This window comes from Macrosteles quadrilineatus, unplaced genomic scaffold (genome assembly GCF_028750875.1).
Source record: "Macrosteles quadrilineatus isolate MER2022 unplaced genomic scaffold, UCM_ALF_1.0 Scaffold_1__1_contigs__length_201487025, whole genome shotgun sequence".
NCBI classification, from domain to species: domain Eukaryota; kingdom Metazoa; phylum Arthropoda; class Insecta; order Hemiptera; family Cicadellidae; genus Macrosteles; species Macrosteles quadrilineatus.
The window spans coordinates 141,312,174-141,337,770 of record NW_026542594.1 but is presented as its reverse complement, the minus strand read 5'-3'; the positions used below and the strand labels follow the sequence as shown (position 1 = coordinate 141,337,770).

The 25,597-nt window shown below is 35.6% G+C and overlaps 2 protein-coding genes across 2 annotated transcripts; one reads left to right on the top strand and one right to left on the bottom strand.

Moving 5' to 3' along the window:
- Positions 1-3,227: 3,227 nt before the first annotated feature.
- On the bottom strand, positions 3,228-21,435 carry LOC129001079 (keratin-associated protein 5-2-like). The gene is made up of 6 exons (XM_054428251.1): positions 21,364-21,435; positions 5,456-5,520; positions 5,242-5,344; positions 4,419-4,508; positions 3,950-4,028; positions 3,228-3,688 (listed from the first exon to the last, which is right to left on the bottom strand). Exons 1-6 carry the CDS (start codon positions 21,433-21,435, stop codon positions 3,528-3,530), a joined length of 570 nt encoding a protein of 189 aa, XP_054284226.1. The 3' UTR covers positions 3,228-3,527.
- LOC128985890 (uncharacterized) lies at positions 13,210-25,289 on the top strand. Its single transcript, XM_054405865.1, has 5 exons — positions 13,210-13,296; positions 19,656-19,753; positions 20,496-20,666; positions 22,311-22,429; positions 23,354-25,289. The coding sequence occupies exons 2-5, from the start codon at positions 19,657-19,659 to the stop codon at positions 24,140-24,142; spliced, it is 1,176 nt and encodes a 391-aa protein (XP_054261840.1). The 5' UTR covers positions 13,210-13,296; position 19,656; the 3' UTR covers positions 24,143-25,289.
- Positions 25,290-25,597: the final 308 nt, after the last annotated feature.

Sequence of the window (25,597 nt, the reverse complement as noted above, 5' to 3'; positions counted from 1 at the left end):
ATTTAATTAGCGAAACACTTTCGCTTGGAGCACTGTTGTTGGGGAGCGGCTGTAGCTGACAGTGAGCTAAGGCAGTGAGTGATGGTGTGTAGTGAGGGTTGGCTTGGAGACCTCCCTCGATGCATAGGCAGGTTCCAGACAACAAAGGATGACCCTGAACCTTCGCGAAGGCGGAAGAATGGGGTGGGGGCATAGTGGTGAGGCGTTGGGCGGTGGGGGTGTCGAGGTGTGAGTGTGGGGGGGTTGGTGTTGGGGCGGGTGGGGGTAGCGTGAGTAAGCGGGAGGATCGTGAGTGAGCGGGAGGAGCAAGGGTTGGCTTGGAGACCTCCCACATAACTCGTGGTTTACATTTAACACTCTATTATATGTTGTAACCTTAGCAGAATATGTTAACGTAATAATGTTTCAGTCTGTTCTATTCTTAGTTTAAAACGAAACTATCTAAATGTGAGTAGCATCTTCTCTCTTCATAGTCCGCAAAGTAAAATAAACTAAACTATTGGACTTGAAAAACATACACTTTTCTTACAATTTTGTGTCATATGTATGCTATTTTCATAGTTTCATAGTTTTCATAGTTAGTCTATTACATCACTATTCCTACCACTTTTTCAGTTGGGTTGGTCGTTCAAACAGTCTGGTAGGTAAAACGGTTAAAATATTTGAAATATGTGAAATACTGCTCTCTGATTGGTCAAAATAAGCTAACATCCTATTGGTGGTAAATAAGTGTGCGCTATGGGGAGAACAAAGAATACAAGGGATGAGTGGGGGCCGCTTGGAGAGCAGGTGTTGGGGAGCAGCTGCGGCTGACAGTGAGTGATGGTGTAGGGAGGGTTGGCTTGGAGACCTCCCACAATGCGTAGGGTGGTTCCAGACAACAAAGGATGACCTTGAACCTGCCCGATGGTGGTAGGGGTTAGCGACGGGGGTGGGGGTGGCGCTGGGGGTGGGGGTGGCGTCGGGGGCGAGGGTGTCGGGGGCGGGGGCGTCGGGGGCGGGGGTGGCGTCGTGTGACGTCAGCCGCTCACTGCCGCTCAAGCCGCTCACTGCCGCCGGAGCCGCTAAATCCCTCTACTGACGTAACAGGACTTTCATGGGCAAAAGGTCAGTTTCATCAGTTCTGGAACTAAAGTATCACATATCCTCTGTCCCAAACACATTATTCGGACTTAAATGAATCAAGGTAAATTCAGTATTGAAATAAATGTCAAATGTGCTCAAAAACTGGAAACTTGTAAAATGATTTAATTTATACACACGGATAATGTCAGGGCTAGGAAAGAACCACAACCCTTGTACTACTTTATATATATATATATATATTCTTGATATATATACTTGTACTACACTACGCTGAATATGTTTGCTGACTTGTTAGTAACGAAGGAGTAGGTGTAATCATTCTTGATTAGGTACTCGCAAACTTCGTACGTAGTTTTCTTTAAGCAATAATAAGACATTTTATTTTCCATAGTGTAGTGCACCCAGCACAACACCAACCGTCTGGTTCAGGCATTATCTTGAAAAAAAATACTGCATGTGACGGGTGGCGATAACGTCCCCTTCTTAGGATAAAAAGAGGAAAGCCGTAGGGGAGCTGCCCGGGGCCCTCATTGGTTTTTTTTATGAGAACGGTCAGCAGGACACGTTTTTGTGAGTGTTGACCCTGATCTGGTAATAGAAGGCGATTGGTCAATAAAGTATGATGGTCTCAGGTTTGAGCCAAAAAGTCTTTATTGGCCATTATGAGTGTAAACCGTTAAATGTCATCTACAGTGGAGTGGAACCTCTATAAGAAGACCATCGATAACAAAGTGGCCCTTGTAATTTTCAAATAACTAAGATTTATTACCCTTAATTCCATATAAAACTCTATACACAACCTTGGATGAGTTTTATGTGATCATTCCCACAAGAGACTTGTTAACTTTCTACTATACGTATAGCAGAGTCATAACCTCTGTTCCTTATATTGCTTACTGTTTAGCCTATCTAAATCGTGCTTTGTTACAAAAAGTAGATTTAGATGAATTTGTATATTATAAATTGTAAATGTGTTAGTGCGTTTATGAAAGGAAGTCGTACAATATCCCTCCGAAGAGGTTCATGCACTTACGTATCAAACTAAAATTGTTGTGTGACATTGTTCATTTATGATCTGTCACAAGTAATAATAACACGAATCGTGTAGGCATACAGGGTGTCCCGGAACTCTCTACCAATATTTTAGAGCATTGTTAATGGGTAAGAAACATACCTAAATATCATATTTAAATTGTCCGGAAGTCCTTAGTTACTCACACAGCCGCCATTTTGTTTTTTTCAGTTATTAATTTTTTTCTAAAGAATGGTTCAACATAAGAAATGGAAACTTTGCACGAATAATTATGACAACTAGACGAAGCTACCAAAAAATTATGACGATTTTTCAAATTCATAAAACAAAATGGCGTCCATTTAAAATTTTTATAAAATCAACGGTTTTTGAGTTATTTAAGAAACGAAATTTTAAACGGTCGCCATTTTGTTTTATGGATTTGAAAAATCTTCATAATTTTTTTGTACCTTTGTCTAGTTGTTATAAATGTTTGTGCAAAGTTTCCATTTCGTATGTTTAACCATTCTTTAGAAAAAAATTAATAACTGAAAAAAACAAAATGGCGGCTGTGTGAGTAACTAAGGACTTCCGGACAATTTAAATATGATATTTAGGTATGTTTCTTACCCATTAGCAATGCTCTAAAATATTGGTAGAGAGTTCCGGGACACCCTGTATAAATGGTAAAATATGATTTTGAAATACTTTTAGATTTAACTCTTACTGCCAAATACTCTGATCAAAAAAGTGCCTTTTACAAGCCGCCTTAGAACTATAATTTATATATTTTTCCAACCACTTATTGGAAATGTTCACATTGCAACACCTGCAAACAGTGTGAAAAAAGTTTATTTATGCTCTAGAGCGGGAATGACCATTAACATTGTAAGCAAAATAATATAACATACGTGTACTTTAAATTATAATTGTACTTTAAAAAATAAATATAGAAAATACTATACAATTTTTGTGTTACTTTTGAAACAATTGGTCCTCACCGACTAGTTTTTTTTTTTTACTTGACGAGGCTAATACAATGTAACATTATGAATAAATATATTTTTAAATTTGATCAAGTACAGGTGAGCTATTCCATGGGGGTATAGAAACGACTTCGTACAATTTATTGAAACTTTTATTGAATGCAAAGTAGAGCCTCTTAAAATTCATCTTAATTGTATACAAATAAAATAAGTAAGCTATGATATAACATCGTAACATAAAAAATAGAAAATTATTTTAAATAATTTAAAAAATCACGTAAAATAATTCACATAATTGTAACGTGTCCTGTTAGACAGATACAAGAACAGTGTTTGGAAGTATTTTTTTTTTTAACGAAATGTACTAAACTTACAATTCTTTGGTTTAACGTAATACTGTTAGTTGTTCTGTGTGAATTCTCAATTTAGAGAGGTTCACCGGACTAGTCGAGACATAGAAACTCGCTGAAATCACACTTGAGCGTGTGGAGAGAACATCCTGTACATCGCTCACACTTGCACTGCATGCCTTCCCCACACTTGCCGAGGATGTCTGAGGGCCCACCACACCTCATGCCCGGACCCTGCACACAACAAGACCAATCTTAGAGAGAACATCCTGTACATCGCTCACACTTGCACTGCATGCCTTCCCCACACTTGCCGAGGATGTCTGAGGGCCCACCACACCTCATGCCCGGACCCTGCACACAACAAGACCAATCTTAGAGAGAACATCCTGTACATCGCTCACACTTGCACTGCATGCCTTCCCCACACTTGCCGAGGATGTCTGAGGGCCCACCACACCTCATGCCCGGACCCTGTACACAACAAGAGCAATCTTAGAGAGAACATCCTGTACATCGCTCACACTTGCACTGCATGCCTTCCCCACACTTGCCGAGGATGTCTGAGGGCCCACCACACCTCATGCCCGGACCCTGCACACAACAAGACCAATCTTAGAGAGAACATCCTGTACATCGCTCACACTTGCACTGCATGCCTTCCCCACACTTGCCGAGGATGTCTGAGGGCCCACCACACCTCATGCCCGGACCCTGTACACAACAAGAGCAATCTTAGAGAGAACATCCTGTACATCGCTCACACTTGCACTGCATGCCTTCCCCACACTTGCCGAGGATGTCTGAGGGCCCACCACACCTCATGCCCGAACCCTGTACACAACAAGAGCAATCTTAGAGAGAACATCCTGTACATCGCTCACACTTGCACTGCATGCCTTCCCCACACTTGCCGAGGATGTCTGAGGGCCCACCACACCTCATGCCCGGACCCTGCACACAACAAGACCAATCTTAGAGAGAACATCCTGTACATCGCTCACACTTGCACTGCATGCCTTCCCCACACTTGCCGAGGATGTCTGAGGGCCCACCACACCTCATGCCCGGACCCTGCACACAACAAGAGCAATGAGTAAATAAAAAATACATGAACCTACCTAGAGTAGAGAGTTGTAGAGTTTGAGTAAACACTATTTTCCTTACACCCTCTCGTTTTTAGAACTAAAACAGATACGTTTTTCTTCAAGCTTTCACGATTTACAAATTTAACGCGTAATATTCCAATAGCGAGGCTTGTTTCAATTCATAGAGACTTAAATGTTCAAATGTCGGACATAATCTTTGGCTTTGTGGTATTATTATGTATGTATGCCCTTTACAATGTGAAATTTACTAACTTTAACGTAGAGGAATACTGTAGATTTATCTTACTGAGTACATGTCTTCACCACATTTTCTTCTTATTCTTTACGCGCGTTTTTTTCTTCATAGTTGGCTTTTTCCTGCGCTTAATTGACTTTCTCTCAGGAAAACATATAATTTGTGTTTTCTGCTGCTATATTGAAAATTGCGACTCGTCAATTGCAAGTTAAAAATTTTCTTCAGGATTTTATCAACAAGTTCTTTGTGTCCAATCAATCAATCCAAACAATGTTGGGCACACCGGCATTGTACACTTTGTAAAAACATAACAAATTCATTTCATTAAGTTGCGTAATTTAGATATTAGTGTAATTTACAAAAAAATTGAATGAATCACGCAAAAAAAATACAACTATTTGTTACAAATATAGGGCAAAATAAATATTATATCTGAACATACACAATTTTAGTGTAGGCCTACCTTTGCACAAACTAGCTTGCCACAGAAGTCTTTATGAGTGCCGTAGACACAGTCGTCGGGGTCCACGTCTGCTATGGCGCATTTCGCTTTGGACGCATCGCACCTGTCAACACACTCTCAATAAACATTCGGTAGTAAGTTTACATTTTGATATTTTACTTTAGCAGTCACAGAATCCTTTGCTAAACTTGTTATACGAGTATGCAAAGCCTACCTGTACGTCAGGTAGACGACGATACAAGCCAGGATGGTACACAGGGTCGGCAGGTGGGCCATGGTCTGCAACAGAAATAAATTTTAGGTTCAATCGCCGTATATCGTCGCTGGAAGAAATTTATTTTCCAATAGATGGTTTAAAATTGAAATTAAACGATAAGGGACTATTTTGTACAGGTTATTTAACCTTACTCTTTCTTATCCACATCAACTCTAGGCCTACGGGTAGGAAAGTGTTACAGCGATCGCCTTCGACTTCGATAGTTACTGTTCCGATCATAAACGAGGTCAAAATTAAGCACAAAATATCATATTTTTGTCATCAGGCTGTCAATGAGTCTTCATCACCGTCACTGCTGCTGACGTGAGTTTTATCACGTCATGATGCTATCTGACGAGAGTTTGGCGTTAAATAGTAACAAGCCCAGGGTTGGACGGTATTCTTACAAGAAAACGCAAAAATGCCAATGACGCTTAAACAAGCAACATTTTATTTTACACATCATTCATTCATCAAAGGTTCTAAAACGTTGAAAGTAATGAGTAACCCTTTACTTCCCATAGTATCCTTTTGGATACATATTATTTCTCATTTTTTTACCTCTCTGTAGATAGAGATTTGAGTCTATACCTCTATGCATTTTGTTTCTAGGCTTATTAGAAAGGGTTTTTAATTTTCCTAGTGTTGGCAAGCCTGCGAAAAGAAGAAAAATATCATTTCAAAGCAATTCAAACCAGGTTTTTGACACATCATGAAATTTAAGATTTTCAATATAAGATTTTTTATGTTTACAATTAGTTACGAAACTGGGAAAAATTATATTTCACTTCATTGCACTTTTGCTTGTTTCAGTCCGATATTAGAAATCATTAAATATAATAATGATGTGTTTTACAGATGAATGACAATGAAGAAATTGACGAGTGGCTTATGATGCCATCTATTGATATTGTAATTAAGTTTTTTACATAATATGTCTATTTAAAAGTACTCATTCTAAATTAATTTGTTTTAATTGATGAACAAGTAACTTATTTTTCAATTTGATACAACTTTTAAGAAACTTGTATCCATATGGATACTATGGGAGTGTCAAAGTAAATTTAAAATTATTAACGTATGAAAATTAGCGAACAATGGTACTTTAGGTTTCCATGGTATCCATATGGATACATATTTCTAACTTTTAATTCTATGAGGGAAATTTGAAAACAAACACATTTTTAGCCTTAAAATACAAAAAATAAAAATAAAATTCACAATAAATTTTTTTGTTATTAAATTTCATAATTCTGGGAAGTAAAGGGAGACGTAGCATGAAACTAATGGCAGGAGTGACTTAAAAACGTTTGATTACCTACCATTAATATGAATCCCAATGTAACATGTTAAATGATTGTAAGACTAAAGATTGTATTTTTGTGAATAGTAAAATACTCGCAAGTATGCAGATTGCAGGGACATATGACATGGTTGGTCAGTTACATAATGGGGTTTGTTTATATTTACTCATTTACGACGCCAGAGCTCTGGTAAATATTGTTGTTAGGCGTTGAAAGTGTCTCCTCGTGCTAAATATATCGACTTGGGCTCCCATCGGCCGATATAGATCTACAGTTCATAATGATAGACTGAACAACATGTTGGAGTTGGTGCTCAACCAAACTTCCTCATAGAAATATAAATCTAAAGCAACTCATCATAATTTAGTGTCTGATGTATGACTGAGCTGATTTACGTGAAAATGGTACAGCAATATAATGGTCATATGAACATGCCAAATAAAATAAGTTATACAGTGTTGACATGCGCGTTTGCTTAGGAGTGGTGCCTACTCCTCATGGAGATGGATATAAATAATTAATTATGTACGCCATTACTATTCACCAATCGATAAGAAATTTCATTTATTGTAAACCAAACTTTACACGTAGCACTTATAAACTATATCATATTGTAAAGTATATCGACGTCAAAGGAACAATTGGCACGCTTTTGAATAAAATTAACATTCACACTCTGAATTCAAAAACAGTATCTGATTTAAAAAGTTAAAGTAATATTTTCTTTTGTAATTTTTGTCGAAAGTCATTAACATAGGCTGTACGACAAGTGCATTGGATGATCTGTGCCAAAAAGGAGATTACTGTATTTAATTTTACATTACCTATTGTATCAAACAATGTTTACCACAACAACAATAGGTCATTTAATTGCTTGCCAGATTATTTAAATTTCGTGCCATCTACAAATTGAGGATTCCTTTTAAACTATCTATCCGAATCCGAACTTAAAAATAAACGGTATCAGCAATCTGACAAAATATACTTTCTCCCATTAGCTTGTCAACAATCTTTCTTTATCATCAGTAAGTGGTGAGACTATGATATTTTATAGGGAAAATACAATAGTTTCAATGATTTTGTTAACCGTATTTGTTACAGCAAAATTGTTGGTTGCGCTATTTTTTTTAGAATTATAAGGACCATAACACATTAATTTTAATCAAAACCGGCTTTTTTCCTAAAATCCAATTTTTTTAGCGAATTTCCCATATAGGGAATAAGCTATTATCGTAGTAATCATGGTAAGACCTGGACCCGGGACCGATTTACTTTTTCGTTTTGAGGTCCCTAGAGGCCAAAAACACCACCCGTTCAAATTCATATATATATATCTTTCTAATATATAAAATTCTCGTGTCACAGTGTTTGTCTGCAAACTCCTCCGGAACGACTTCACCGATCGTTATGAAATTTGGTGTGTAAATTCTGTAGGTATGCGAATCGGACGTAAACTATTTCCCGTTTCGAAATTCTTAAAAGGGCTCCGCCCCAGTGGCTCTGGAGTTTCCCATGTTAACCTTATGAGAAATGGAATTAATGAATCTTAACAGCTGTTTCAATTAAACAAGTTGGTTCTGTTCTATGATGTTCAATAGCATTAAAGTTACAAGGATTACCAACAGGGTGCAGCACTATTATTTCTTTTACATTTATGACAACAGCTATTTTGCAACCAAAAGGTGAGTGAGCGTAGCGAACGAACTTCAACCAGGACGTGATTGAGCGATGCGAACGAGATCATCTTGAAAATTAAACGTAACGGTACTTTCTTTCCATCGGTCTGTCTTAGGGGAAACCTATAACTTAGGCGATACGAAGTTCGCCGGGTCAGCTAGTATATATATATATGTGTGTGTCCGTTAGCGCGATAACTCGAGCAAAACTCATCCGATTTTGATGAAATTTGGTACAAACATGTAAACCTACGTTTATTCGAACGAGTTCGCGAACTAGCATGATCGGACTATGGGAACAGGTGTTTATGGGGGGTTTTATGGGGTAAAAATTGGTTTTTCCCATTTTTAACCCTAAAAACTTTCTTTCTTTCTTTCTTTCCAATAAAACATTTTCTTTCCAAACCATTTTGTAGAGCTTAAAAAAAACCAATAATTTAGTATATTGAAGCCTTATTATGCACCTAATGGTTACGGAGAAAATACAAAAAAACTGTAAATTTAAAATTCCCATGTTACTCTTATGGAGAATAAGTAAACTGTTGTAGTTTGCTTGTTTATGAACACATTTTGATCAAATTTGGAAAATGCATTCATTTCATTCCAAACTATTAACATTTAAAAAAACACACATTTTTACCCTCTCTGTTGCAGCAAACCTAAGTACTCGTTAAATTAATGTCATTTAAAAAGGAAATAAATGTGATATTTTTAAAGAGACATTTTTGTGTAAATCCAATCAAGCAAATGGAAATTCGCTTAGTCTGCAGGTTTGCTGCGGCGGGGGTATTTTTTTTTTTCATTTTATGGGCATTTATGTGAGAATAACATAAGTTCCAAAAACCTTTGAACAGAAATTTTTATGGAAATGGGATGTGTACCATTTTGTTCATATATTAAAGGATCATAACAAAATAATTGTTATCAAAAGAGTGTTATTCTAAAATCAAATGTTTCGTTATTTTATAGTTTTTAATGGGAAAAATAACCTAAGTTCTTATAACTTTTGAACCGTAATTTTTACGGGAATGGGATTTTTACCATTTTATTCAGAATATAAAAACTATAACATACTACATTTTCAACCAAATCTTTCGGATTATTTTCGAGAAAATTAGATTTTTCCGTAATTTTATGGGTCTTTATAAGAAAATAAGAAATACAAATATTTTTTATGGAAAAAAACGCCTGGAGTAACCATGGATAGTACCTACATACCGGCACCAAATTTCATCAAAATCGGACTACAGAGTGGTCTGTAGTTCTGTACACATCCACACATAGGCCTACACACAGACAGACACACACGGACAGACATCACTTCGAAACTAGCTTTTTTGGGTTCGGGGGGACCCAAATGTATATATCCACTCAATACTCAAACTCGAAATTTTTGACGAAAACAATACATTCTATACATATAGGCCTACTGTATGTATAAGTTGAGAAAGTAAAAACGAGTTCAATAACTTTATCTCGTCTTTGCAAGAACGTCCCACATTTTATCTTGTCATGCGTGAACTGATGAACCCTCAGTGATGGAATCAACATTATTTTGCTACAACTTCAGGCATATAGTATAAAGAATGAGGGAGTCGCAGTCAGTCTGAGCCACACGTTACAGACTCTAAGAATTTTCAGCGATTCAGAAATAATGTAGCTACAATTCTTGTTTAAGTCTTCAAGAAACCGATGAAAAATTTTGAGATACCATTGAAAACCTACATACTATAATGGTCAGATAAGTAGTCAATAGTAGAAACTCGATCAAGTAGAGTAGGCACAGACAGCTAGTGTAGCTAGAGAGGTTCCTTGCTGTAGACACGGCGGACAGATCAGTACGAGTGTTTTCAGAAGAAGGGGTTTCTTCAAAAAGTAAAGAAAATGACAAAATATTTATGCTTTAAAATATGACATATCGATAACATATTTTTTTATTTTGCGTTTATGGAAATAAAAATTATTTTAAACAGAGGAACATGTCATATCGATTACTTTACTATCCATAAAATGGGTGAAATCGCCGGGGACAGTGGGGTGGGATAGTTGTTGTCTGCAGCGAGCAGTGAGTGTTGGCACCTAGGAGGATTAAACATTAGTTGGCACGTACACCGTCGTCACATGATGTCGTATCGCTCGCACCAGTCATCAACCGTAGGCGTATCACGGTATAAATAACACACACTTCACAGAACTAGAGTGTTTTGAGGAAAACGAAAAGATAACCTTTTCCTTGCATACGGTTACGAACAGGTGATAAATACGGGGTGGGTTTACCTTCGAAAGATTATGGGATACGAAGTTCAAATCCATTCAAAAACAAATCAGCCACGAGATATACAGGGTGATTGAAAATTCTGGGTACGGCTTAATATTTTAAAACATAATGCAGATTGAGCTACAATACTTGGTACAAAGTTACAGGGCATAAAACTCTATTTTAACACATATTCAGTGATCCAATAACTCTTCAGGGGGACGGCCCACAAGGAGTCGGAAGAAAATCTTAAATAGAAGCATAGGTCAATATGCACATCAAATTAAAGGTATTTTTTAGTAGAATACAATGCCGCAAACCGTACTTCACAAGGTTGATCCTGCGCAAAATGGCAGATGTTCAAAGATTTCTTGAATCCGCTATTTTGAATCTTTGAACGACTGTAATTTTTTACTCAGGCATTCTTTTGAGCTTGAATTTACGGCATCGTAATCTACTAGTGAAGACCTTTAATTTGATGTGCATATCGACCTATGCTAACGTTAACAATTTTCTTCCGATTCTTAGGGCTGTGCCCCCTGAGGAGTAAGCGTATAATGGCAATGTAAATTAAATGAATCTTTGAACAACTGTCATTTTGCGCAGGATCAACCTTTTGAAGTGCGGTTTGCGGCATTGTATTCTACTAAAAAAGACCTTTAATTTTATGTGCATATTGACCTATGCTTCCTTTTAAGATTTTCTTCCGACTCCTTGTGGGCCGTCCCCCTGAAGAGTTATTGGATTACTGAATATGTGTTAAAATAGAGTTTTATGCCCTGTAACTTTGTACCAAGTATTGTAGCTCAATCTGCATTATATTTTAAAATATTAAGCCGTACCCAGACTTTTCAATCACCCTGTATTTCTTATGAGTTATCTGTATTCTTATACAGTTATGATCTACGCAACAAAAAGTGATTATACTTCTCGAGTGGAGTAGCCCTACTTTAATTTGGAAGAAACTTCTTCATTCATTAATATTAAAACGTGCGTTCATGTATGATCCAGGTTGAATTCATTTTAACAAAAACAATTCCAGCACACTAATCCCGCTAATTGCAATGAGGATTTCTTCATATGCATGGACATGTTGGACAACTGATGGAGAACATCTTTACGTTAAAATATAATAAAACCATTAAAAATGTTAACGAAATTTAACACATCTAAAATTATGTATATAAATGGTACCATTGACTATATTACTCTATAGTATTAACCACTCGAATTCGTAGACGTTTCACTCGATGCTGAACTACTTGCTTAGCTCTGACACACCCAACGCACGGAATACGGATATACAAATAATATATCGAGGACTCGGTTTCAGATCCCGTTGTGGCAAACCATCTTGCACCAGAACCTTTGTGAAATCATGTATCCTTAAACTTGCCAACTAAATATCAGTTGACAATGCCACAAATTTCTGCAAATTGGGTCGGGGTCGGGCCAGCCATCGAGTACCATATTTCATGTCCAGCTTTGCAGTGGTTGATATACCGTCCACCACATCTGAGAATAGAAAACAGGTCAGTTTAGCAAACTGCACTGCTAGTCTTTGGCATATCACTCAATAAACGCGACAAATCCCTATTGTTTCACTTTTAAACTACACGCAATGGAACGATATCTCACAGAATAATCCATTTATTTCCATGCAATACTATGGAAAAAAGTTTTACCGGTATTTATTATCTTCTTAAAGTTAAGGGTGACGTAAGTGAATTAATAAACCCAGAGTGAGTCTAAGAGTACAATGAATCATTTAATTCTTAAGACCATTTCAGTATGATGAAAGGCTATTCATACTTGCACTACAATATTGTTTCTGCCAGACAAGACTAGAGCGAGGTAGCTGATGTCACTACCGAGTCATTGTCAACAGCTTGTGAATGTGAGAGTGGTAACTCAGACGTCAGAAGTAAAGACTAATGTGTTTATGTGATGGAGCTAGTTTAAACTACTCATAAATAAGACCTTGGGAAGTCTACGAAAACTCAAATAATACGTGAGATTGAGGTTTCATCGAAATGATATGAGTATCTCGTAGCAATCCTACTCGCTTTTCCACAGCCACGACGCAAGCATCCGATCATACTGCAGCTGTAGCTGTAAAGGAACCGTAACAATACTAATTTGCCGCCTCCATCCACTACTAGCTTTATAGGTATAGAACTGGCGAATCTCAATAAAATAATACACATAAGAAGGCTACAAATTATAACACCTTTTACGGCACCAAGAGAGGGACATGCTTGAAATCAAGTCTTCGCAGACCCAGATCTCTATATATTACAAGTTGTAAGGGATCTCAGATCTACGAGAGAGCTGTTAAGCGACCGCGTGTTTTGTAAACACGGAGGCGGTGTTGCGTCGCGTCGCGTTGGCAGGATGCTACGTCACGACGCCGGATGTTGACGTGGAGGTGTTATTCTGAGCGTCGCGGCGCTCCAACATCAACCTCAGTGATTGGACGGACGTTGAGAGTGTAACACAGCATTTCGTTTAGGTTTCATACCCACAGTGTTATTGCTATTATTGTTTTTGATTTGTTTGAAGGTAAGTAAAAAGTGGTGCAAGTAACATTAAACTAATAAGTTATTTATTTTTCCCATAGTCAATTCTTCATATTTTAAATCATTTAACATTTTTATTGAAATTGACATGGACATGTGTCCGAGTAATCACAATTTATTATTTCAACACATTTTGGAATTTTAGTTGTGTGGCTTTGTTTGTGGTTGGCACTAATGGCAATGTTGTATGAATGTATAGAGTACTGCTTGGAAACATACGTAACAGATACATATGAGAATATTATAGTCACATTGTGAACGTTTATACGTACAGAACGTTCGAACTCCACACGAAACGTCGCGCGAGTGCTAAACGAACGTACACGAATAACGAATTTTATCGTTAAAACGGACTATAAAGCTATAGCTGTATTTATAAAGAGTAGGGGTATATACAACGCATAAAGATGGAGTAAAAATCCAGGGGTATCTGTTTTAATTGTTTATTATTTAGTTAATGAGATTAGTGTTTAAGAGTTTTTCATGTGGTTTCCGTGGGTAGCTTGAATAGTGCATAATCTTGAAGTTTAACCATTTTGACCACGTAACCAGATCCAGAAGACACCTATATGCCTAAAATGTTGAAAAATTGTTTATGTCAAATTTATACATCCAATAAGTCCACGACCATGGATTGTAACACATTTTTATTTGAAATATACAATTATCTAAAAACCTTATAATATTAGACAAAATACCTTATGTCTTCTTCCATAATATCAAAGCACCACTGCTACATTTTTCAATCTAACAATATCGTTACAATTGCTGAAAACACATTTCGTCATCAGAACAGACAGTTAAAGTACCTAGGCTACCTAACATTCACTGTTAGCCTATACGCAGTGTAACAAAAGAATCCAGCAGTGTGAAAAATCCCGAACGGTGATATATATTTTTTACGATTCAGGATATTATATAGTTATTTGTGTAACTAGTGGGCAAAGTGGCACTTTGCTGCACACGAGAGCAATGTTTACGCACGAGCCGCAGGCGAGTGCGGAATGATCTCGAGTGCAGCAAAGGCCTTTTGCACTCGTGTTACACATTATATTTTTCCTACAGTCACTATAAAGCATATAAATAATTAATTAGTCTTTCAAACACTATACAACACGTTTTTAGGTTCAACACAAATAGGCTGGCAATACAAATAGGTGCCCTAGAGGGCCTAGAGAAAGTAGTCACCGGTCCGTATCACTCCACTATTTTTTCCTCGGCATGCAATGTGCTCCGCGACTTGAGAAATTAGTTCCGTATGTTTTTGTAATTTGAAGTGGTTTCCGTGCCTAAAAAAACGCTTTAAAGGTATTTTATTGTTTATTAAGATCGTAGGAATGTTTTAAAAACGTTTAAAAGAAAGGTCCAGAAAGTTTAGAAATAGGTACGGTATCGAAACTATAAACACGAAATGACAGGTTAAATCGTAGTTATAATAGTCAATCAGCTGCTCATAGTATTATTATCTTTAAGTGTTGCCAACCTATTTCCAAGCGTACACGGATAACGTGCATAATAAAACCACGCTGTTTTGTGTTGTTTCGTTGGAATCCTGATGTGCACCAAAGTATAACTAGTGAGCAAAATGAGCAATTGACTCACTCGAGAGAAATACTTAGGCCTACTCACGAGCTGTAGGCGAGTGAGGAATGGTTCTCGAGTGAGGCAATTGCACTTTGCACTCGAGTTGCACATTATATTTTTCCTACAGTTACCATAAAATATAAAACATATAAATCGGTAAAGAAACGTAACATATTTTTACACAGAAGTTAACTTTCAATATGACATTTAATAATACAACAGTACAACAGCTGGCCAGCTGATTTACAGCCAGTGCTGCCAACGTATTTTGCGCGCATACGACCTTGTCTGCATGTTACGCGCTCACTATTTCGTGCCTTCACGTTGCAAATCTGGAGTGAAAAACATTGTCTCACTGATGAGCGAATTGGCCACTTTGCTTTCTTAAATCAGTGAGAGAACATGTACATTGTTAGGTAACTGTAGGAAAAAATATTTTTGGTGCAATCAGACAATTTTCTACTTTTACCTAGTCGCTTAGGTTATTTTAGAGTCTGTGTGACATTGGTAAACATTGTTTGATGCCCTAATTAGGTATATAAAGCAAGCAGTATGTAAGTTACGGACTAGGGTAATGCCCAAGTGGGACACCGAGACCGACCATCAGTGACAGTTGTAGTTGAGTTTAGCGAACGATGACAGTCTCGATCTCAGCATGCATTGTTTACACAACATGCCAGCTTGATCCAGAGCCAAATATACAGGGTGTTGAAAATGTCTGGAACCAACATTATATCTCGTGAGTGGTTAAAGAAAAACAACTGATATTTTGGGTACGGATATACTATGGTTTTACCTATCTTTTGGTGCCTTATGAAAATTTTTACCACTTATAGGGAACGTCCTGTGGAGGAAGCAGTAAAAAGTTTTAATGGAAGCCTATGGTAAATGATACATCATTTTAAAGGCCATTTTTTTCTGAGTAAGGAGCCACAAGTTTCATTTCAAAAGGACCACCCTAGCAAAAATGGCGACTGTTTGTAATTTTAAAAACCACTTATAGGGAACGGAATTTTTAAATTTCAAACAGTCGCCATTTTTGCTAGGGTGGTCCTTTTGAAATGGAACTTGTGGCTCCTTACTCAGAAAAAAATGGCCTTTAAAATGATGTATCATTTACCATAGGCTTCCATTAAAACTTTTTACTGCATCCTCCACAGAACGTTCCCTATAAGTGGTTTTTAAAATTTCAAACAGTCGCCATTTTTGCTAGGGTGGTCCTTTTGAAATGAAACTTGTGGCTCCTTACTCAGAAAAAAATGGCCTTTAAAATGATGTATCATTTACCATAGGCTTCCATTAAAACTTTTTACTGCATCCTCCACAGAACGTTCCCTATAAGTGGTTTTTAAAATTTCAAACAGTCGCCATTTTTGCTAGGGTGGTCCTTTTGAAATGAAACTTGTGGCTCCTTACTCAGAAAAAAATGGCCTTTAAAATGATGTATCATTTACCATAGGCTTCCATTAAAACTTTTTACTGCATCCTCCACAGGACGTTCCCTATAAGTGGTAAAAATTTTCATAATGCACCAAAAGATAGGTAAAACCATAGTATATCCGTACCCAAAATATCAGTTGTTTTTCTTTAACCACTCACGAGATATAATGTTGGTTCCAGACATTTTCAACACCCTGTATATTTATACTCCACACAATGAACTCTGCCTTCTAGAATTCACCTCCTTTGGGTTGCAGATGTCTATACATCGTGGACTAATATATACTGTGTCAATGAGCGCGTTCTGGGAACATGTACCGGTGCACCCCATGTTTCAAGCAATTTACACACTTTGTCCAAAAAAATGCTCCACAATGTTGATTAGTTTATAAAGTGTCAAAACAAAATTAAAACACCCTCATATCAGGTTAGTAATAGCAAATAAACGGTATCAGCAATCTGACACATACTTTCTCCCATAAGCTTGTCAACAACCTTTATCATGGGTGAGCAGTGGGAGTAACTATGACAATTTTGTAGGAAAAAATCACAAAAGTTGCAATAAATTTTGAACCGTAATTGTTATAGTAATGGGGGTTGCATTATTTTGTTTAGAATTATACGGACCATAATACAAAAATTAAATCAGATTTTTTTGTAATTTTATGAGATTCTTTATGGGAACATTATATAAGTTACAATAATTTTTTAACTATAATTTTTACGGAAATGAGATTTGTAACATTTTGTTGATTTTCCATTATTTTATGTGGTTTTTATGGGAAAATCCCCATTAAAAATAATAATAAAAATAAATTAAAAAATCCCCTGGAGATACCATGGATTAGTATATACCTACATACCAAATATCATCAAAATCTTAATACAGGTGTGGTAAAATGACTTTTAAAACCCATCTTATTTATTTTAGCTGCCATTTTGTTATTAGTTGTCCGATTTCTATTTTATTCATGTTTATTGTTTAGTTTTGTAAAGACCTGTAAAATTATACCAAACTTGACCATACTCCTATTTGACAATTTTGAGCTGACCCCCAACCCCACTCTAAGGGCAAAATTTTCAAAATTAACCATCATTTTTGTAGTCCCTCATATCTAAACAGGTTGCCGCAAACCGATTTCAAATATCTCAAATTGTTGAATAGTTAAGGGGGGGGGGGGGCAAGCTACTTTTCAGCCACCCTGTGTATATAAAACAAAGTTGTTTTAATGTTTTTTGAAATGCGCATGGAGTAGTTCAACCTACAAACTACAAGACCTTCAGGCAAAATAGGTAAATAATTATTGTAAAAGTCGTTTTAGTTACACCACTTATAACTCAAGAACGGCTGGACCGAGTTCAATGATATTTGATTCATTGGATTCGTCTTTGTCTCGATTAACATATAGGCATATTCAGTTTGAATGTTAACCTTAGTGCTAAGCCCCACTGGCCTGTAAAGTTTGTATGTTAAGCCATAGACCGTCAGCAGTGCTGCGGTTAGCATATGTTTCAGTGCTCTCCTCTAGGGGTGCATTGTTTTCTTAAATCTTAAATAAAACTTCTAAATTAAAACTGTTTCTTTGAATTAATACTATCATTGAATACTACCTACTAGTTATGCAGCATTAGTGACCAAACCGCCTGATAGAAATTCATTGTTAGTTTTATCAATGTGATGTGAAAACAGAAAACAAAATCCGAAAGTAGTTAAGTGAAACATACCAAGTCAGCTCTAATGAAATTTCTTTCCTGATATCAAAGGTGGATTTGTAACTATTTTATACAACAGATTTAAACATAAATATTTTCTCTTCGGTGTCCTCTCCGTTGCAAAGCATGGGTACAGCAGCTAGTAATTTTATATTTTCGGAAAGGATTATGGCTAGTAGCATATAGACTAAGTAACACATGGGGGAGTATGTTTTATCTATGCTAGTAGTAGATAACCATCATCCAGTTCTTTGGAGAGTTAACATGCTCATAAGCTGGAACTGAACTACAATACAATCTTTACCTGGGACTGCAATAGTGATAAATAATCTATACACATTCTAAGCTACAAACTTTCTCCTTTCTCTATTCTTTTATATAGACATTGAAGAGAGTTGGTCAATGAAGGACGAACAAACTAGTTGAGATGGCATTGCCAGCTGCTGCTGCTGCCAAAGCTGGTGTAACAGTGGCTCTTACAATGTAACACTGTTTGATAAGTTCAAACAACAAACTACTCTATATTTAAACAATGTCTAGAAAGGTTATAGATTGATTAACATTTAATCCGAAGGTACTTCAGATTTCTCCATTCACTGTCAGTTAAAATTCAGAGCAAATGCAAAATTGTCTTTTTTGTTGAGTTTAAAGTTTATAATTATATTTTTCAAATAACAGTGCCTCGAAAGCTCAAAGTATTATAAGCAGGCCGAGGATAAAAAGAGCCACAGTAGGATAAAAGGTAGTTTTTTCAATCGTAAAAAAGTGTGAATTTTTGCTATAATTGTTAGTAAGTACCACAAAACAAAGCGTATGCTACTCGTCTATTCTGTATAGGTATACAGTATGTGAAGTAGTTGAACATTTGTCTTGTGACTGTTAAATAGTAAATTCTTTCTATGATCGGTACTGGTACTATTGTACATTTTATTTTAATTATTAACGTCTTCTAAGCATTGTTTTCTGAAAGCTTAAATAAAACTTCTAAATTAAAACTGTTTCTTTGAATTAATACTATCATTGAATACTACCTAGACTAACCATCTATGATACTACCTACTACTGTAGTTATGCAGCATTAGTTACCAAACTGCCTGATAGAAACGCATTGTTAATTTTATCAATGTGCTGTGAAAACAGAAAACAAATCCGAAAGTAGTTAAGTGAAACATGCCAAGTCAGCTGAGTAAACAGACCGGTGCCAGTGTTATTTAAGTCACAAATTGCCAACTTGCATGCTTCAGTGCATGTCTTACCTGTTTATGCTCGATTAAAAATAATAAAAATATATTTACAACTAATTTTCATAAAAACTTTTAACAAAATTTCTAAAGGAAATAGTATTTTTGTTGCAAGTGGAATTCAAAATAACAAAAAAATATTTGATGTTATTTTTCTGTGGTACATTTTTATTTAGCAGCAACACACAATTAATTTTATAAGAAATTGACGTAAACAATAAAGTATAAAAAACATATGGGAGGTACCTAATGAACAGAAAAACTATTACAGTTATAGAAAAAAATTAAGTAGTCTTTATTGAATCTTTTATGAATTATAAGTGTCTTTTCAATTAAATAGTAACAATAATGGCATGTGTTCCAGGATGGGGATGATAACGAGGTTTAGAGCAAGACTTCATGGTCTGCAAGCCCTCACCAAGCTAGACCCCCAAGCTCAAGCAGAGAAGACTGCTCAGACAGGTAGGCCTATGTTGTTGGTACCGAGATCTACATTATTATATGTACGTTGTCTTTACTTTCATCATCAATTCACATTTTTTTAGAACACGTTTCCCAGTAGGCCATTGTATCGGCTTTTGTGTCTTAGGTTTACTTGCTTTCTTATGGCAAGAGGTACCTTTATAACGAGGAGCTGATGATGCACTAATGTCAAAATGTGTACTAAAAAACATTTTGATTGAAGGGTAAGTAGATAAAAATACTTGACCATTGATCAATCCGTGCTAAAAATCTTGCATTATTCAAAAATTAGTACCATAAGATGTAGTGTGTGTAGGTACTTGAGTGCAAGACATCCCTCCACAGATAGAGCATATATATTATTGCCTGGGGCTGCTGGTAAAGGCTGGACCATAGTTCTAGGCGTCTGGCTGACGCATGCGCATTAATTTGCTGTGTTAATTCCCCATCTGTCAAAACTTGGGCTAACATATGATTAAATGCAAATTCGTTATTACGCATGCGTCAGCCAGACACCTAGAACTATGATCCGGCCTTTACCAAGCCAATGCCACATATCTTGTGAGTCTTGCCTTATTATGGGAGATTTTAATACGTTTTGATGACTGAGTATCAGCTGGTATTACCATTACTCAGTAACAATGCTACACAGATCATCACACTGACAAAATTACAACCCTTGCATTTTAATTACTTTTGCTGTCTTAAGAATCGTTTGATTGATTTTGTCTGATTGTTCCAGTATGTTTACTATCGGTGGTTCTGTTACTGCCATATCTGACAGGAGGACATGCCTCCATACTAGTTGGAGGTGTTGGACTTGGATACTCCTGCCTGGTACTGCCAATGGTTATCTCAGCCAACTACAGATATCCTATCAGTCTACTCAAGGCATTCGCACTTAATGTCCAAGGTAGTTTACAAATTGATTGTTTTCATGTGTTTGTGATATTTGTCTAGGTATTTGAAAAGGCTCAACTCTACATAGACAACATCAAAAATGCCTCCACCTCCTAACATGACCAAAATAAATCATGATTGAAAGTAACAATGATTATATTATGCCATTTTATTTTAAAACAGCTACATAGTCAATAAATTTCCTACAGAGCCCAGCCCCCATTCAATATTTCTAAAACCATAAGCCATAATTTTAATTTTTCTGTATTATTTCAAATCTACAATAGCATTTAAAAACACCTACATTTTTATTTATTTTTGTGGAAACCCCATAACCTCGCATACTTTTCAGTGTTAGTTTCTCTCAAATACTATCCTCCATACATCACCGATTGTAAAAAAAATGCTTCTTCATCTATGGGCCAAAAGGATAATTTAGTAGCTTTGTGAGTTAATTAGTTAATAAGTAGTTAGTGCAATAATTTATTAATAGAAACAAATTACAATACTACTAACATTTTTTCTGAATGAGAAAGTGGTTGGGAGATAAAAAGTGTTTTCACTTTTTTGCCAGAAGAATAGAAAAAAATTATGTTGATACTAATAAAATTTACCTTTTTACTAAAAAATACTAAGAGAACTTGGGGTAATTTAATGACCATAAAATAAACTTCTTAGGATAATAAATTGATAATCAACAAATTACTTACTTGTGTGATTCGGTTGAGAGGGGTTGGGAGACTGAGGAAGGGTGTTTGAGAGGTTGAAGATTTTATACCCATTTTCAAGGCCATAATTAAATGTGTTAATTGGAATATGTAAGTTTTATGTGGGCAAATGTCAACTTGTCCCTTCACATGGGAAACCAATCAGTCGGGGAAGTCTGGTGGAAGTGAGCAGCTCTAGCATTAATACTCACTGACACAACACACAGCAGTCCATCACAATTTACTTCATGTTTAACATCATTTAGTAATTTAACCAAACCCCAAATCAAGTGTGAAAATGAAAAATTAGAATGTAGTACACACCTCATTAAGTTCCCTCATAAAGACCTTAGCACAACAAAGCATAATATAGTTTCTTTTGCTAAAATAATCATCTAGAAATGATCTTAGTTTTGATGGAACAAATTCAACAGCGACATTTCTATTGACATCCACGAGACGCTGAAGAACCGCGGAGTGGCTTAAAATAGATGGCACAGTTAATGGGCTGACCTGTGTTATTTCAGGCCTGTTTACTATACTCTCAAGGTTTGTTTTCAGCAAACGTAAAAAATTAATATGTACCAAATGACCAAAACATCACGTTAGTTCGAACTGTGCATTTTTTTAAAGTGCATTGCATCAAGCTTGAAATGTTCTGCAAATAGGGTTTTCTTTGTCTTTTAATTAGATTCCAAGGATAAATTTGAAAAAAAAGTTTATTTAATGTTATGCTACAGTACAGATTAAAAAGTAAATTTCTGACAGCATAGGCTACATTAAAATTGATTACATCAAACTTCAACCATACAAGACAAAATTTACAATATTTTGTAAATAACAATACATCAAAATAGAGCTGGAAGGGTTTATGGATTAGTAGGCCTACTTGTATTGTATTTTCACCTATGCAAAAATTTAATGACTTGGACTTGACAACTCGGTTACAGACAGATGTAAGTGTCTTGCTCAACCACTGTTGAACTTCCTAAGGCGGGTCTACGGCCCAGTGGACATTGTTGAAAGGGCTTTCATGAGAATGACCAACATCTTTACATTAGTAAACCAGGTATGGTTGTAGTTTCTTTTAGTAAAAAATACCACACTGTTAAAACGGATTGTAAATATATTTTTCACAACCAAATGAAAGGATATAGAAACGTCAAAATACACAATTGAATAGAAGAAAAAAGCATTATACATATCTGTTTTTGTGCAACTTTATATGGAATATTCAATTGGCCCAAGTTATTCAATTAGCATTGAACTTTGATTTAATTATCTATTTATATTTGATCTCCTAACTGGTATATATATTTTATAATAGATTATTATATTACTACAGTTAAGGGGGAAATGGAAATCTAGAGATTTTACTATAACTATGATTGTGGAATTTCCATGATCCTCACATATTGTTATTGGTTTTAAGTAGGTAGTCAGTATTAACTAGTAGGAAATAATGTAAAAATCCATGGCTTTTTCTATTAATTAATTTCTTTCTTCGTAATTTAAATTTCCAAAATATGCAATTAAAAATAATATTGCTTTTCTCATACAGTATAAGCAAAATTTACAAAAAAGGAAACAAAGTATACACAAATGATTGATTTATGCTTTTGGGTATTTTAATTTTTACTGTTTGGTAAAATTACACAAGAGTTTGCTTGGTTGTAAAGATGTTTTTGCCATTTCAAATTATTTCATTGTAAATCAATGTAAAATAATACAAAAACATTTTTAAAAAATACTATGTACGACAAATAAGTAAGTGTAGGCCTCATCACTGTAGTTACTTACTAAACTGGAATTATTAATTCTGGTATGCGCTCCACTCTGTAGTTAATTTGGAACAAAATTTTTAAAATGCCGACACACAATTTAATAGGTGCTCCAACATTATTCAAGGATTGTTTAAGTTTAGTCAGTAAATACAAACAATTTATTAATTTCATTCTACAGTATCGCCTCAACTAACATATATCTTTTGCAGTTAATATTCTTCGTTCTGTGTGACCGAGTGCTGGTGCCCAACCAGAGGGTGACTGCCCTGTACTCTCTCATGTTCTACAACGTGATCGCGTACTGCGTGTCGTACATCAAGGAGCTGATAGAGAAAGAGGATTGGTCGCCCTGGGTGAGGATGGCCGACCACTCTAACATCAAGCACCTCGCGATGTCTGCTACCAAGATAGTGCTGGAGTGGACCAAGGCTGTCACTTTCATCATCACTGTCGTCTTCATGCTGCTTGTCTTTGGCTTGGAGCAGGGTCTCGATAACTACAAACCCACCTTCTTCTACAACATCACCACTTGGGCGTATTACGTCGTCACAGAGAAAGTTTTTGTCGATCTGTTGCTCGTGTTTGTAACTTATCTTCAACTTCCACAACTGGAGAATTTGGAGGCTCTCTGGATTCCTGTGATTTTCAGGGTATACACCGCTATAATTTCTTTATTCTTTGCCGCCCCTTTAATATTTTACGGCCAATACCGCTCAGCATTTATTGCAATTTATGTCAACGTCTACTTGAGATGTAAAGAAATGAAACTGAACAGTCTAAATGCTTTGAACCAAGAGAGAGCTGTTCTCACCCAGTTCCGCTACGCCTCTAGTCAAGAGTTGGCGGAGTTTGACGATGTGTGTGCCGTGTGTCTGAGCCCAATGAGACTGGCCAGGATCACACCTTGTCATCACATATTCCACGGTGAGTGTCTGAGACAGTGCCTCAAATCATCTGACCAATGTCCCATCTGTAAGAGAGAACTCAAGTTTGACTAATCTCGGTATCCTCTGATGACCAAAGGACACTTCTGTGATTGCTTAACATATCAACGGATAGTTATTAGTTCTAAGTAATGTGCATTCAAATTGAAAGCTACAGCAATTTATTTAAAACAAGCAATAATGTTGATTTCAAATACTCGTTAAAAGCTTTGATGGTATTTTATTCAACTGGTATTAGTAAAAGACACATAAAACACTTCTTTGGCCTTTTAAATATAGAATCAGAATGTGAGCTGATAAATTTAACTGCATTTTTAGCAGATTTAACTGCTAAATTTTTATAAAATTAAAAAGTTAGGGTATCTACCAAGACAACTAACTCTTTGGAAAACACTAAAATTACAGTGGGTTTATTCAGTGTTTCTGTTTCTTAATTTGAACATGTTATAAAATATGATAGCAAGCAAATGAGCAATTAAAGAAAAAAGAGTTGAACAGATTTTATTTAGTTAAATTGGTGAAAGGGTATGACAAAATACTTGGGTATTAAAAACAGATTATGATTGTGTAATATTGTAGCAACATTTGTATATTTCAATGATGCATCTAAATTTTATAAGAAATAAAATGTGTACTGTGATCTTGCTGAAACATATTATGGAATATTTAACTTCTATTTTTTTACAAAGTTCATATTCAGATGTAGATCGTTCAAGTTCAACAGTTACAAATGTTATATTCTAATAAATATTTCCAATAAAACATATCAGTTTTTATTAAAACTTCAAGACAACAGTAACACAAATCTGATCACTTTATTGTTAACTTATAATATTCACAAAAAAGATGTAAAAAAAAAACTACTACTACGTTAAAGAAAGTTAAAGTCAAAGTTGTAAATTATTTAAATTTATTTCCTTCATAGGCATAATGTAATAAGATCAACTCTCATAGGCAGAAGAAATTAAACATAAACTCAACTCATCAAGAAATATAAACCATATATTAAGTTTTTATTTAATTTACAAAGAATATATTTGCATCAACCAACGCCTACTTTTTATAGAGTGTGGTTAATTGTAAGTACTGTATATAGCCTTGTATACGCTAAGAACAAATAAAGATATGTATATATTGTATTTATTTGTAATGTTTAATAATAGATTTTTACTCATTTGTAGAATAGACATTTAACTAAGTACTATGTTGTTTTATTTTTAGCCTGAAAGTGTTCCAATTTTGCCTAGTAGGGGTATTCTAGAAGAAACCCTGACAGAATTTAAATTGCTGATTCTCAATGATTTTAAATGGTTGAAATAATTGTGTTATTTTATTTTATTTGTCATGTATTTATCAAAAAATACATGTTATTGTACATACAGGTATTAAATGTAAACAGGGGATAAACCTGCAAGTAAATTTACTTTTACAGTATTTACAAAAAAATTCATATGTTATCATTAGATTCTTTTTTGTGTCATCCTCAGGCCTCAGGGTCAAATGAAATGC